At 39.6% G+C, this 16266-nt stretch overlaps 1 protein-coding gene across 4 annotated transcripts in view; it reads right to left on the bottom strand.

Annotated features, from left to right (window-relative positions):
• GOLM1 (golgi membrane protein 1) overlaps positions 1 to 16266 on the bottom strand; it is a 130892-nt gene that overhangs the window by 54506 nt on the left and 60120 nt on the right. For 3 of the 4 annotated variants that reach the window (XM_077474834.1, XM_077474836.1, XM_077474835.1), the window contains exon 3: positions 9386 to 9565. The exons of the other annotated variant lie outside the window; for it this stretch is intronic. In XM_077474834.1, coding sequence (XP_077330960.1) covers positions 9386 to 9565 — 180 coding nt within the window. The remainder of the gene's footprint in view (positions 1 to 9385; positions 9566 to 16266) is intronic. 4 annotated transcript variants of the gene reach the window in all.

The following is a 16266-nucleotide window of genomic DNA, read 5'->3' as shown; positions in this document are numbered from 1 at the left end:
GATGGACAGATTTCCATCTGCTAATCTATAACCAATCTAAAATACATCTGCTGTTTACACACAGTGGATGAGGCTCATTTGGTTTAATGAAACCCTGTACTAATGAAACATGAAGCATTCCCTCCTTTAATCCGAATAAAAAGATCATCACAGAAGCATAAAAAAAATAGTGCTTCTATCCATTATTACTGCTTATTTTAATCAATAACAATTTCATCCAAGGAAAAAAATAAATAAAATTGATACATTTTCTATTTTTGTTTTAATGCTCTATACTCAAAGCTTTATTAACGATCTTTACTCAGCTGTGTGCAATGTCCCATAAACAATGCAGCTCATTTCAGATCAGTAAAAAAAAAAAACTCAGCATTTTTTACTCCATGTGCAGGAGGCCTTAAGAAAAACCAGGAATCAGTTATGAGAAATATGAGAGGTTCTAGTGTTCCTAAAATGCTAGTTGCCTGGCTTCAAACAATTTTGCTGTAAACAAGTGGTAAGGGCTGGCTCAGCCCTTCCTTCTCTGAGCTGGCTGCTCAGCTGTCGGCAAATTGCCAGCTCCCATCTCTCTTCACAGTCTCAGCTGTTTATATCCAGCTCGTCAGTCCAGAGGGTCTCTGCCGTCGCCTTGGTCAACATCACAAGAAACATCTCCTGCTTTCCTGTTTAACCTCCTTGCGCCCGCCCTATAGCCGAATGACGGCCGTAGAGCAGGCGCTTTCGTCCGGGAGGCCGTCCCTGGACGTCCTCGTGTTTACTTCCGCAATGCGCGCCGCCGTGCATCGGGGAAGTTCTGTGTTTGCCGTGTCCCCCGGAGACAGGCAAACACAGATCGCTGTAAACGCCCAATCACAGCGGCCGTTTACAGCGCGATCAGCGTGTCCAATGTGAGATGATCTCATATGTAAACATATGAGATCATCTCTCAGCGCCGCTCTCCCTCCTCACACAGACATCGTGTGAGAGGGGAGAGATGAACGGCTGCAGCGGCCGTAAGTGTTAAAAAATAATCAAAAATAAAAAAAATAAAAAAAAAAATAAAAAAAAAAAAAGTGCCATCCTGCCCCAGTGCCACCCGCCCCCAGTGCCACCTGTTAGTGCTATCTGTCCCCAGTGCCACCTGTCCCCAGTGCCATTTGTCCCCAGTGCCATCTGTCATCAGTACCACGTGTCAGTGCCACATAGTTCCATCTGTCATCAGTGCCACATAGTGCCACGTATCAGTGCCATTTGTCATCAGTGCCACCTGTCAGTGTCACGTGTCATCAATGCCACTTATCAGTGCCATCTGTCATCAGTGTCACGCGTCATCGGTGCCACGTATTAGTGCCATCTGTCATCAGTGTCACGTGTCATTGTCCTGGTGCTTCAGGGCCTTCAAAAGTGTAATAGGTAGTCAACAAGTTAGATGTGTAATTTATGCTCCTAGAACACGTGATGGCGCTCCCTGCATGTTGGGCCTTTCTATTTGGCCAGGCTGTGAAAAAGTCCCACACATGTGGTATTGTAATACTCAGGAGGAGCAGCAGAATTGTTTTGGGGGTGTCATTTGTGGTATACACGTGCCATGTGAGAGAAATAACCTATTACAATGACAATTTTGTGGAAAAAAAACATAAAAAAAAAAAAAGAAAAATCTTAATTTTGCAAAGAATTGTGGGAAAAAAAACGACATCATCAAAAAGCTCACCATGGACCTTGGAATGTCTACTTTCCAAAAAGGGGTCATTTGGGGGGTATTTGTACTTTCCTGACTTGTTCGGGTCACAAGAAATGAGATCGGCCACCAGTACATCAGATGTGATCAATTTTGTGCGATTCGCACCACAGCTTGTAGACTCTAACAAAGACCAAATAATATACACTAATTTGGGTTATTTTTACCAAAGATATGTAGCAGTATAAATTGTGGCAAAAATTTATGAAGAAAAATTTATAATTTGCATAATTCTGTCGCAGAAACAAAGAAATATGCGTTTTTTTCAAAATTTTCGGTCTTTTTTCATTTATAGCGCAAAAACCCCCCCCCCAGAGGTGATCAAATACCACCAAAAGAAAGCTCTATTTGTGGTAAAAAAAGGACAAAAAATTCATTTGGGTACAGTGTTGCATGACTGAGTAATTGTCATTCAAAGTGTGAGAGCACCGAAAGCTGAAAATTGGTCTGGGCAGGAAGGGTGTTTACCGTATATACTCGAGTATAGGCCGACCCGAATATAAGCCGAGGCCCCCAATTTACCCCCAAAAAACTGGAAAAAATTATTGACTCGTGTATAAGCCAAGGGTGAGACATGCCTGTCCATCCCTGTGTGTCCGTCCATCCCTGTGGGTCCATCCATCCCTGTGTGTGTGTCCATGCATCCGTGTGTGTGTGTGTGTGTGTCCATGCATCTGTGTGTGTGTGTGTGTGTGTGTGTGTGTGTGTGTGTGTCCGTGCAGCCTACCTGTGTCCAGCCTGCCTGTGTCCGTCCAGCCTGCGTCCCGTCCAGCCTGCGTCCCGTCCAGCCTGCGTCCCGGCCCGGCCCGTCCCGGCCCGGCCCGTCCCGAGCCGAGCCCGTCCTTCAGCTCTTCGTCGGCGGCCATTCTAGGATTCAAAAGCCGCGCCTCCGTCGGTGATAGGCGGAACACTCAATTTCCCACTGACTGCTGTTCCGCCTATCGGATGTCCGTGATAGGCGGAACACTCAATTTCCCAGCAGCCTGTGTTCCGCCTATCACGGGCATCGTCTCATCCTCGTCCGTAGTACGAGGATGAGACGATGCCCGTGATAGGCGGAACACAGGCTGCTGGGAAATTCAGTGTTCCGCCTATCACAGGCGAAGGCGGAGCCGGAGGCGCGGCTTTTGAATTATAGAATGGCCGCTGTCTGTCTGCTCGACACGCTGATCGAGCGGGCAGACAGCGATGACTCGAGTATAAGCCGAGGGGGGCACTTTCAGCCTCAAAAAAGAGGCTGAAAATCTCGGCTTATACTCGAGTATATACGGTAAGTGCCCAGTAAGCAAGTCGTTAAAGACTGGCTTTGCTGGCATCTCTTCTGGCTCCAGATCCTGCTTGCTGTTCCACTACACTGATCCGACTTCTGGCATGACTGACTATCTGTTCCTGAACTCTGGCTATGTTTTGACTAAGTTTGTTCTTTTTACTTTTATTATTAAACAAGTGTGATTTAACTGTACTTCTGTCTCGGTCTGATTTCATGGTTTCAGACACAAGTATCAAAAAAAAGAGTTCAGAAATGGAATCTCCCAGATTTACATTGAGAAAGATTCACTTTTAAATAATAACTTGACTTTTAGAACAATTATCCTTCAACTGACTCCACTCCCTGAAGCTATGTTGACTAATCTACTTGCTTAACATTTTACGGTTACATAGTTGGTAAGGTTAAATTAAAAACACTGGTCAATCCAGTTCAACCTGAGTGTCTGTGTGTGTTTATGTTACTACCATTTTTAACCACCTCGCGCCCGCCCTATAGCCGAATGACGGCCGTAGAGCAGGCGCGTTCGTCCGGGTGGTCGTCCCTGGACGTCCTGATGTTTACTTCCGCAATGCGCGCCGCGGCGGGCGCGCATCGCGGAAGTTCTGTGTTCGCCGTGTCCCCCGGGGACAAGCAAACACAGATCGCTGTAAACGGCCAATCACAGCGGCCGTTTACAGCGTGATCGGCATGTCCAATGGGAGATGATCTCATATGTAAACATATGAGATCATCTCTCAGCGTCGCTCTCCCTCCTCACACAGACATTGTGAGAGGGGAGAGATGAACGGCTGCAGCGGCAGCCGTTCTGCCTCTAGTAAAAAAAAAAAAAAAGTGCCATCCTCCCCCAGCAGTGCCATCCTCCCCCAGCAGTGCCATCCGCCCCAGTGCCACCTGCCCACAGTGCCATCCACCCCAGTGCCACCTGCCCCCAGTGCCATACACCCGTCAGTGCCACCTGCCCCCAGTGCCATACACCCGTCAGTGCCACCTGCCCCCAGTGCCACATAGTGCCATCTGTCATCAGTGCCACGTATCAGTGCCATCTGTCATCAGTGCCACGTATCAGTGCCATCTGTCAGTGTCACGTGCCATCAATGCCACTTATCAGTGCCATCTGTAATCAGTGTCACGCGTCATCAGTGCCATGCATTAGTGCCACGTGTCTTCAGTGCCACGTATAAGTATCATCATTGCCACGTATCAGTGCCATCTGTCATCAGTGTCACGTGTCATTGTCCTGGTGCTTCAAAAGTGTAATAAATAGTCAACAAGTTAGATGTGTAATTTATGTTCCTAGAACACATGATGGCGCTACCTGCATGTTGGGCCTCTCTATGTGGCCAGGCTGTGAAAAAGTCCCACACATGTGGTATTGTAATACTCAGGAGGAGTAGCAGAATTTTTTGGGGGTGTCATTTGTGGTATACACATGCCACGTGAAAGAAATAACCTATTACCAATGACAATTTTGTGGAGAAAAAAAAAATGAAAAATCTTAATTTTGCAAAGAATTGTGGGAAAAAATGACAACATCAAAAAGCTCACTATGCCTCTTACTAAATACCTTGGAATGTCTACTTTCCAAAAAGGGGTCATTTGGGGGGTATTTGTACTTTCCTGACTTGTTCGGGTCACAAGAAGCGAGATAGGCCACCAGTACATCCAATGTGATCAATTTTGTGCGATTCGCACCACACCTTGTAGACTCTCTAACTTTCACAAAGACCAAATAATATCAACTAATTTGGGTTATTTTTACCAAAGATATGTAGCAGTATAAATTGTGGCCAAAATTTATGAAGAAAAATTTATAATTTGCATAATTCTGTCACAGAAACAAAGAAATATGCGTTTTTTTTTCAAAATTTTCGGTCTTTTTTCATTTATAGCGCAAAAAATAAAAACCCCAGAGGTGATCAAATACCACCAAAAGAAAGCTCTATTTGTGGGAAAAAAAGGACAAAAAATTCATTTGGGTACAGTGTTGCATGACTGAGTAATTGTCATTCAAAGTGTGAGAGCACCGAAAGCTGAAAATTGGTCTGGGCAGGAAGGGTGTTTAAGTGCCCAGTAAGCAAGTGGTTAACACCCCTTGTCGTTATGTTCACAAAGAACCTCAACTAACGTTTTTTGGATTTATTTTACACTACCACCTGAAAAACTCCCATTTGTGGAAGGGAGTTCTACATCTTAACAGAAGAAATCCCTTACACAGCTTAACCACTTCAATACCAGGCACTTCCCCCCCCCTTCCTGCCCAGAACAATTTTCAGCTTTCAGTGCTGTAACACTTTGGGTACAGTGTTGCATGACTGCAACTGTCATTCAAACAAAATTTTTATAATTTTTCTTCCCACAAAGAGCTTTCTTTTGGTGGTACTTGATCACCACTGGTTTTTCCTTTTTTGCTAAATGAAAAAAATAAAATAAACCCATGGTCAATAACAGGTGGCACTGGATAGGCAGCACTGATGAGGAGTTACTGACAGGCATTACTGATGGGGCACTGATTATCAGGGGTGCCCATCAGCTGCCAATGTGCTGATTATCTGCGCCGACCCCCCCACTCCGACAAGGAGAGCCACCAAAGCAGCTCTCCCCATCAGTGTGAACTGAGAAAAGCCGTTTACCGGAACTTCCTAGTTCACGCGATGATCAGCTGTGATTTGTCCCAGCTGATCACATGATAGGAAGCCTCCGTCAGATGGAAATCAGAGATGCGGTTTGCCAGACTGACACACAGCACCTCCGATTGCCACACACACACACACACACACACACACACACACACGGATTTGTTTTCCTGATCACGTCATATGACGGCTGGTCAGGATAACAGAACCACTTTGCCAACGTCATATTGCTATATGCTGAGTGGCAAGTGGTTTAAGTGAAACTTTAGTCAGAAATTTAAGTCCTGATACAGTAGATAACTTCAGGCTGGCTCCTTTTGCAGGTATAGCCATGTAAAACAGTACAAATAAATACCTATACAGTAAAATATAAAGTTAAAAGCTAGTAAGACACTGTCTGCTCTGCACATGCTCAGTTGTCCTGTATTTTCTGCACTGTGCCGATATCAGTGAGTCACTAGAGGCCGATCTGCTAACAGCCTCAAGATTAACTGCAGCTGAGAAAAGGAATATGAGAAATGACACAGACTGTGCCCAGGTAAGAGATTTGGGGGAGAAAAGCAAGAAAGGCCTAAAGGATAAATTCTGCTGCCAGTTAGACACAAAAGAGTTAAATTAAGATAGTGTCTTATCTTCCCGATATTCTTTCCCCTTCCCTGAGCCAAAACAAATAATCAAGGCTGCACATGCACACATTTTAAGTTACAGAAAATTATATATATGTTTTTGGAGACCAAAGAGAGCTTCAACAAAATGGCGGTTTTCGGCAAGAAGAAGAAAAAGGAACAATGCTGGTAGCAAATTAGCGTGGAATGCGCGTTTTGTTAAAGAACATTAATTGTTACCAAATGGTTAGGAGTAAAATTCCAATTGAAGATTGAACTCCAAAATTGTGTGCTTGTGTGTCTACTTTGGAGCCCAAAGAGTAAATAGTTTTCTCCCAATGATATAGTCACAATTTAAAGATTTGCATATTGCAATTATATCCCCTTTTAAAAACTCTTCTCTTATCACTAGGAGCAGAAGAGATATCTTGCAGCAGAGACTCATGATTCAGTGACAACTATCAACGGTACATCTTTCCCTTACTTTGGGGGAAATTTTCCCAATGGTGTCACAAGAATCCATCAACCCGACAGAGGGTGATATGACATGGCTTTACTGGAAACAATTTCAGTTGACCCCCCTCAAATTAACATGGAGACCAACATGGGATAGGGGTGTTACTTTCTTGGCCACTTCCATTTCATGCTCCAACAGTAGCCCTTTTCCTACCTGCTCTTACTCTCACCCCCCCCCCCCCCCTCCATCTCATTGCTTTTTGTTGATCTCCTCCTCCTTCCCTTCCCATTACCCCCATCCCGAACGCCATCCATACCTACTGCAGAGGTTCTCTCTGCCCCCCCCCCCATACCACCAACCCTCCATTATCTCTGATGTTACTTTGACCATCCCACTCACTGGACTAGTATATTGTGGCTAGTCTTTGCATCTTCCCTTATCAAATTTCCCACCCTCCTTCCCTTAATGCATGTTGGAAAATTGGAAAAGAGGAGCATCTCGGACAATGGAATCTCTAGCACAGACACAGTGACCCTTGTTTCTATATTTCATAATGGCGTAGACAAGGGTTTTTATGCAAAAAAAATGTATGTACTTTCAATATTCTGTGAAGTTCTAAATAAAAAAAAAAAATAAATAACTACGTTGACCAAAGGTTCTTTCCTAGTCTATTTAAAAAAGTAAAAAAAGGTTTTGGCTGGAGTTACACTTAGAGCCCTTTCACACTGAGCCATTGGCTGCACTAGTGGTAAAGCACTGCTAGTTTTATTGGCGCTTTACTGTCACTTTAGCGGCACTATTCGGGAACGCTAGCAGGGCGCTTTTAACCCCGCTAGCGGCTGAAGAAAGGGTTAAATGCACCCTGAAAGCGCTGCTGCCGAATGCGTCGGAAGCAGTACCCATTCATTTCAATGGGCAGGGGCGGTGGAGGAGTGGTGTATACACCGTTCCTCTACCGCCCCAAAGAAACTGAATGTATTATACACCTGTGTGTACACATATGTATAAAGTGTCGCGCTATTAATCGCAAACTCCTTGCAATCTCCTAATTGTGATGATCTTTAAAATATATATATTATATGTTCAAAATCCATAAACATACAAACATATACACCTCCTAAACAATGCTTGTGCACACACCAATGTGTGTACACACACACACACACACACACACACTACAATTATATATAGTGTTACGCTATTAAAATCGCAAACTCCTTGCAATCTCCTAATAGTGATACACTTTAAAAAAAATGACAGTAAATTATATATATGTGCAAAATCCTTATACATACAAACATATGCAACTCCCAGAAAGTGCTTGTGCATTTCAAACAAAGATCATTATATATATATAATTTTATATATATATATATATATATATATATATATATATATATATATATATATATATATATATATATATAATGATCTTTGTTTGAAATGCACAAGCACTTTTTAGGAGTTGCATATGTTTGTATGTATAAGGATTTTGCGCACACACACACACACACACACACATATACATATATATATATATACACATATACATACATACACACACACACACACACACACACACATATACACATATATATATATATATATATATATATATATATATATATATATATATATATATATATATATATATATATATATATATATATATATATATATATATATATATATATCGTAAACTGTAAATTTTGCGATTAATAGCACAACACTTTATACACACAGGTGTATAATACAGTCAGGTTTCAGTCATTCACACTGTGGGGAGGTGTGGGAAGTGTCAGCAGCTGAGACACATTTTTAGCTTATAGTTTCAACACTAGCAGCGCACAAGGTCCCACCCATTTCGCCCCAAAGACACTGCTTGCAGGACTTTTTTTAACTGTCCTGCCAGGGCAGCGCCCCAGTGTGAAAGCACTCTGGCTTTCACAATGGGACTGCAGGGGAGACGCTTTACAGTCGCCATTTTTAGCCCTTTAGCACCTGAAAAACAGCTCCAATGTGAAAGGGGTTTTAAGATTTTTATTTAGAAGCCATTGTGTGGCCTATCAAATGTAAGTTCTGGCTAGCTTGTTCAAAAAGTTATAAAAGAGGGATATCATTTTGGACCTATTGTTTATTTTTTATATTTGCACACCACTAACACTGTACACAGCTTATATACAGTATGCAAAGCCAACAATACATGGTCAAAGTGAATTCACAATCTAACGTCCATAACAAGAAACAAAAACATACTGTAAAACCATATAAAAGCCGGTAAAACCAATTACAGTCATGACATCAAAGCAGATTCTAGCAAGTGTTTTGACAACTCTTACTAACTTGATAACTCTTATGTTTACTCAGGAATGTATACTGCCCAATGCCTCAAAGAATCAACATAGAAATTAGCTGGTGTCTTGATTTAAATATGGACATAGATATGTGGCTTTTTCAAGATTGTTGCTTTTCACATTTAAGAATGTTTGGAGGAATATATAATTGGAGGAATTTAAGGATGATAGTTCCATTTTTATTCATAAGAAGGTATGCCTACAGTATGATCAAGCAACAATGCAGAAAACAAATGGCAACTTTCATTAACACAAATAAAATACACACATCTAACCCTACATAACAGTATGGCTTCCAAGAATACCACCATGTTCATTTTACAGAGAACGGAAATGGCGCCAAATGCCTCACCTTCTCACTATTACACTGTGAATGAATATTCTGCATCTGAGAACTGTGCAAAGACTGAATGGTATCAATCTGTTTTTTCTGTTTAGCCAACATGTCTTCATACTCATTTTTTTTCAATTCCACTGCTCCCCTTTCTGCTGCTGCTCTTCGTACTCTGCCCTCCAGTTCCATCACACGATTCTTAAAAACACATAACACACAATTAGAAAAGAGCTAAAGATGAATAAAGGGCTGCCATAGTCAGTGGTAAAAAATAAAGTATATTTGCTATGAAAAAAAAAAAAAAAAAACAGTTATATGTAAACCCAAATCATTAAACAATTTCACATAAGCATAAAAACAGAACTTTAAACTATATGCCACCCCCAATCACCCCGGACTTCCACAGGACCAACTTCTCCCTTTAAGTGTCCCGTCCCCCCAAGCTATGTTCATTTATTTTATTAAACTATTACTTTTTTTATTTTTTATTTTTTTATTCCTTCTGGCAAGTCACTTGACATGCTGGTCCTTTTGCTCTTCAGTCTTCTCCAGTAGATGGCCCTGGATGATGCAGAGAGCAGCGCTGATGTGATGAGCACGGGTCTTTGCATCAATATACTGTAAAAAACAGTGTACCATGGTCAGGAAGGGGGACCATGACACCCTGCACTTATCTTTTCTCAGTCTTCTGGGTTGAGCGAAGCTGGCTGTCATTTAGCTAGGAAGATTGAAGACTTAGTGGTAAAACAAAAACAAAAACAAAAAAAAAAAAAAAAAAGTAAAGTAGACAGGAGGTACTGTACACTCAAAGCTGCTCATTTTAAATCTCCAGGGGGACTTTTAAAGAATGCACTTGACCCGAGTTGAGCATAACATGGTAATGTAATTTCATAAGTGATTTTCAGTATCTTTTTTTTATAATAATATAAATAAATATATATATATATATATAATAATATATATAAATAATATATATATATATAAATAATATATATATATAAATAATATATATATATATAAATAATAATAAATAATATATATATATATAAATAATATATATATATAAATAATATATATATATATAAATAATATATAAATAATATATATATATATATATAATAATATAAATAAATAATATATATAATAATATAATATATATATATATATATATATATATATATATATATATATATATATATATATATATATATATATATATATATATATATATATATATATATATATAATATAAATATATATATATATATATATAAATAATATAAATATATATATATATATATATATAAATAATATAAATATATATATAATAATATAAATATATATATAAATATATATATATATATATATATATATATATATATAATAATATAAATATATATATAAATATATATATATATATATATAATAATATAAATATATAAATAATATATATATATATATAATAATATAAATATATAAATAATATATATATATATATATATAAAATATCTTACTATATTATATATTAGCTGCACGATTCTTTTTTTTTGCTTAATAAAAAGATCACAATTCTGGTAACGTAAAATCTTTCACATTATACAAAAAATATATAGGCTAACGTTACTGGTTAGTTTTTATTGTTTTTTTTTTAAATTAATTAAAGTAATTTTTTTTTTTTTTAAATTGCATTTGAAAGACCGCTGCGCAAATACATATAATGTGACATAAAATATTGCAACAACCACCATTTTATTCTCTAGAGCATCTACTAAAAATATATCTATAATGCTTGGGGGTTCTAGTTGATTTAGTAGCAAAAAAAACAAAACAAAAGCATGATTTTAACTTGAAACCAACAAATGTCAGAAAAAGGTTTAGTGCCGGTTCACACTGGGACGACTTGTCAGGCGACTTAGCCGCTTGACAAGTCGCGTCCCGTACAATGGAACCGTTCTAAGAACAGTTCTTAGAAAAAGGCTCCTGTATGACTTTGACTTCTATAGAGAAGTCGTTTTGCAAGTCGCCGCAGTGGTCGTATCCAGGTCGCCTGAGGCAGTTGCGCTGCAAGTCACGCTGCCTCAGTGTGAACCGAAGCTCAGTGTTTAAAGTGGTTGTATACCCACTTTAACTTTTACCTACAGGAAAGCCTATAATAAGGCTTACCTGTGGGTAAAAAAAATATCTCCTAAACCTGTACGGTTTAGGAGATATTCCCCTCGGTATGCGCCGCTGACTGCAGCGGCGCATGCGCACAAGGGGGTTCTCTCCGTGAAAATCCGGCAGCGCTCGTCCGGCCGGATTTAAATCTCCCGCGCGCATGCGCGGGAGTGACAATATCGCGGCTCCGGCCACTCACAGCGCCGGAGCCGCGATACCCGGAAGAGACGCCGAGGGAGCATGTCGGCTCCCTCGGCGTGGATCGGGCGAGATGTCGGGGCCTCGTTCTAAGGTAAGTATTTCATAATGAGCTAGTATGCGGTGCATACTAGCTCATTATGCCTTTTGCTTTGCAGGTTTTAAAAAAAATAAAATAAAAATTGCGGGTTTACTACCGCTTTAATGGTTAAACTTTATTCATTTACACACAAAGTCTATTCCATGACAAATTGTTACAATGTTTGTTCTCTTCCTTTCTTTTGATAGCTGTGGTTTTAGAAGAGCAGAGAGAATTCTTTGCATAGAAAGAATTGTGAAACACTTTAGTCAAGATCACGATAACGATCTTGGATAACGCACACACATCTCTGTGTTTTCCAGTATCCAAGTTGCAACCAACCGTGCACTACAAGTGGTTGTTTTAGGATACATTAATCAGACATGGCCCATTGCTGTTGCCATCACAAAACCTTCTCTGAGAAATGCCAAGCAGCCATAGCTGCAACGCATGTATGTGGACAGGAAGGGGCTTCAAACAGGCTTCAGGAAATTAGTTACATTGGGATGCAAGAAAGGATAAACCAATATTTCCCAAGAGTGGAGCAAGATCTATCTATATCTATATATTACACACACACACACACACGCATACATACATACATATTGCACATTTTATAACTTTGCTTGACTTTTTAGGAGTTGCATATGTTTGTATGTATAAGGATTTTGCACATATATATCATTTACTGTAATTTTTTTTAAAGTGTATCACTATTAGGGGATCGCAAGGAGTTTGTGATTTAATAGCACAACACTATATTATATAATATATATATATATATATATATATAAAATTATAGTGTGTGTGTGTGTGTGCACGAGCATTATTTAGGAGGTGTATATACACACACACAAGGCTTGACAAATACGCTTGGAATCTAGGAGCCAGCTAAAAAAAGTTAGGAGCCAGGTCCGTGACAGCAATCCGGACCTGTCCCTGGCCTGACGTTGAGACGAGTGAGGGGAAGATAGTGCCGCCCCCTCCCCTCCACCTGTCTCCAAGTCATTGCCCATAGCTCTTAGAGGGACATTTTATTTATTTATATTTTTCAAATGACACATTTTTTTTAAATTGCATTTTAGTGTAAATATGAGGTCTCTGACCCCAGATCTCATATTTAAGAGGACCTGTCATGCTTTTTTCTATTACAAGGGATTTTTACATTCCTTGTAATCGGAATAAAAGTGACCATTTTTTTTTTTTTTTTTTTTTTAAAAGAACAGTGAAAAAAATAAAAGTTAAAATAAGAAAAAAATATATATATTTTTAAACGCACCCTGTCCCGCCAAGCTTGCGTGCAGAAGCGAACGCATATGTGAGTAGTGCCCGCATATGAAAGCGGTGTTCAAACCACACATGTGAGGTATTGCCGTGATTGGTAGAGCGAGAGCAATAATACTAGCCCTAGACCTCCTCTGTAACTCAAAACGTGCAACCTGTAGAATATTTTTTTAAACGTCGCCTATGGAGATTTTAAAGGGTAAAAGTTTGTCGCCATTCCACGAGATGGTGATGGGAGACTATTCCTCTCTGATGCGATTGGGTCAGGGATGCTGTTTGGTCGGCACTTCATCTCCCCCTTCGGGGTTTGTCCCTGTTGGGGCTGATGCAGTGTCCTCCTGGCCCGTCCCCTTTTCCATTCTTTCCCACCCACCTTCAGATGTGAGTCTTCCAGTTTTTATGATGGAGTTCTTGCTCTAGTGATGCAGTTTTGCATCATTCGACGCATGCGCGGGTACGCCATCTCTGGATCCTCCCTTCCACCTATACCCTCGGTGGTCTGAGGAGTTTCCAAAATGGCCGCCGTGCGCATGTGACGGCAGTCTGCGTCACCACGCGCATGCGTGGAACGTTCCTCGGTACCTTCCGAGATTGGGTGCAAGGTCATTTCCGCCTGCCACTCGGCGGCGATGTCAGACGCCGCCGAGAGGGTGAGACCCTTTTTAAGGCAGCGTTCATTTGCCTTACTGTTTCTGAGGGGGACTGTCGTTTATGGATGCCCTGTGACAAGAGATATACTGAGGTAGGCATTTGGGCTTCTTGCTGAATGTCTTGGCAACTTCTTGTTGACAAACTATCTTCGTTACCTATGCATTCTCATAGTTAAATACCCTTTTTTTGTCTGTTTTTCTCTTTTTCTATTTCAGATTAGGCATAAATAGCTGCGTATCCTGCAGTTGATTACTCTTTTGTTTTGAGCAGTAGGGGGTTGTGTTCCCCTGTTTGGCCATAGACCGGCCTTGGTTGGCCTTTTCCTTTGATAATATTGATTCTATCAGGTAATCTATGCATACAAAAGAATTACATTTTTGGAAATCGCAATATTTGCGATTTTTCTGTAGTACTATTGAATACAATTCATTCACTTAATTTTCATTATATTTATTATTTAATTCAGACTGATATTTAGGAGAGTCTCTCTGCAAGCTATTAAGGTCCAGACGTTCCCATTTATCTATTGCTGAGGCCCCCCTTGCATGTTTTTTCTATTCGGATTAATCGGCGATTGATTGGCTCTTTGTGAACCTATGGCAGGTGAGAGCGAAATTTCCCAGGCTTTTGATCTCCGACTATTCAGATGCCCTTATTTCTGTATATAAATGTGATTTTTTTTTTTGCCTAATATATGTCTATATATGGTATTTTCTGGAACATTTTTTGTAATGTTTTATATACATTTCTGTATCTAATCTATTATGTGTCTATCCATACAGCACTACAATGTTATATTCATACAAAGCTCCTGATGAAACTAGTTTTCAGTGAAACATGTCGAGCATCGTATAAACTATATTGATTGAGTTCAAAAGAAATTCTTCAAAATCATTGTGTATTGGATGGATCTTTACACATGGTGTTTTTAGCATATATTTTGTTTATTTTCTTCTTTGTAATAAACTGAGATTTTTTTTTTTTTATCTTTGGTCTACTGTTTGATCCTTAGGGGTCCTCCCTACATTATATAATATCGATACCCTTAAAAGTCCCGTGAGGTTGGTTACCTCTTCCCCTGTTCTATATCTGTATATTTGGGATGTGGTATCATTTGATTTGGTGGCTCCACCTCAGCTTTGTAAATTACTCAGCGTAACATTATCTTTCACAATATAAAAAAAAAAAAAAAAAAAAAAAAAAAAAAAAAAATTGGGCTAACTTTAATGTCTTATTTTTTTATTAAATAAATTATTTTTCCCCCCAAAAAAAAAAAAAAAAAAAAAAAGTGCGCTTGTAAGTCCGCTGCGCAAATACAGTGTGACAGACAGTATTGCAAGGACCACCATTTTATTCTCTAGGGTGTTAGAATAAAAAATGATATATAATGTTTAGGGGTTCCAAGTAAAGGGAAGAAGATAGGCGTGGAGTGAAAATAGGCAGGGGAAGCTCCATTAGCATTGCTGGTTATCATACCAACGGCTACCACAAGAGGGCACCAGATTCCAGAAGGAACCATAAGACCGCAGAAGGCCTCAAAGCCGCGGCCTCAATTACCGGCCACCGGCGGTGCCCACGGAGATAGGATCCCGACCAGCTGTGCTGCCCCAGGTCGCTAATTCTAGTCGCAAATGCGACCTGGCACCCGGGTTTTGTCGAGATTGAGAAATATATATTATATATATATAGCTTGGATCTGCACTTCCCATCTTCAAAAGATCTAGCCTCAGTTGCCTAGAATGGTTTCATTTTGTCTTTTGTTTCAGGCCCTTGGGAGGCCATTACAATTTTTTTTTCCTTCTTCCTCCCCTTAACTGTTATTTGTGCTTATAGTTACCCCTTGTCCCCTTTTCCTTCCCCTTCTCCTGTTGCCAACATGGGCCTCTGCAATTTACATTTAAGTCTGCATGTGGGTCATCTTTGTGGGTGTACTGAATATTTTGCATTTTACTACCTGCCCTCAGTGTTACAGCTTTGTACGAAACTGTTGCTTTGTATTTCCTTGAACATTCAATACAAATACGGAAACAGAAAAAAAAAAAAAAAAAGTGAAATGTTAAAAATAAATAAGCTCTGTAGCACTAAATGTCATACACGTATTATACATAATATTATAAATAAGGCATAAATAAGGCAAAAACTTTACTGGTTTACTGTTTAAAAGGTCAGGTAAATATAAAAACACCTCACTGGTTTACAAAATACTATTTTTTTTATAGTCCATATTTATCATCATATGTTAAAGTGTCACTAAAACCATCAAAAAATGGTGCATTACATGCGGTTCATGCTCTGTCACTATGAGATTTGTTTTCTGTATTCTACAAAAACACAGGTTGATCCTGCTGCTCTTCATCGCCTCCTTCTGTCCAAATCTCCAATCCAGCTAGGGATTTTGCAGAGCAGTGTTGGCAGCTTTGCACATGCTCAGTTTTGTGAGTTCCTATGCTGAGCATTTCCTTCCTATCACATCTGAGCAGCCAATGTGACTATAGAGTCATACATGTAGGTGTATACACAATGGTAAATG

This window comes from Lithobates pipiens, unplaced genomic scaffold (assembly GCF_037356315.1).
Source record: "Lithobates pipiens isolate NorthernLeopardFrog02 unplaced genomic scaffold, aLitPip1_a1.2 Scaffold_13, whole genome shotgun sequence".
In the NCBI taxonomy this organism is placed as follows: Eukaryota; Metazoa; Chordata; class Amphibia; order Anura; family Ranidae; genus Lithobates; species Lithobates pipiens.
This window is presented reverse-complemented; position numbering and strand designations above follow the sequence as displayed.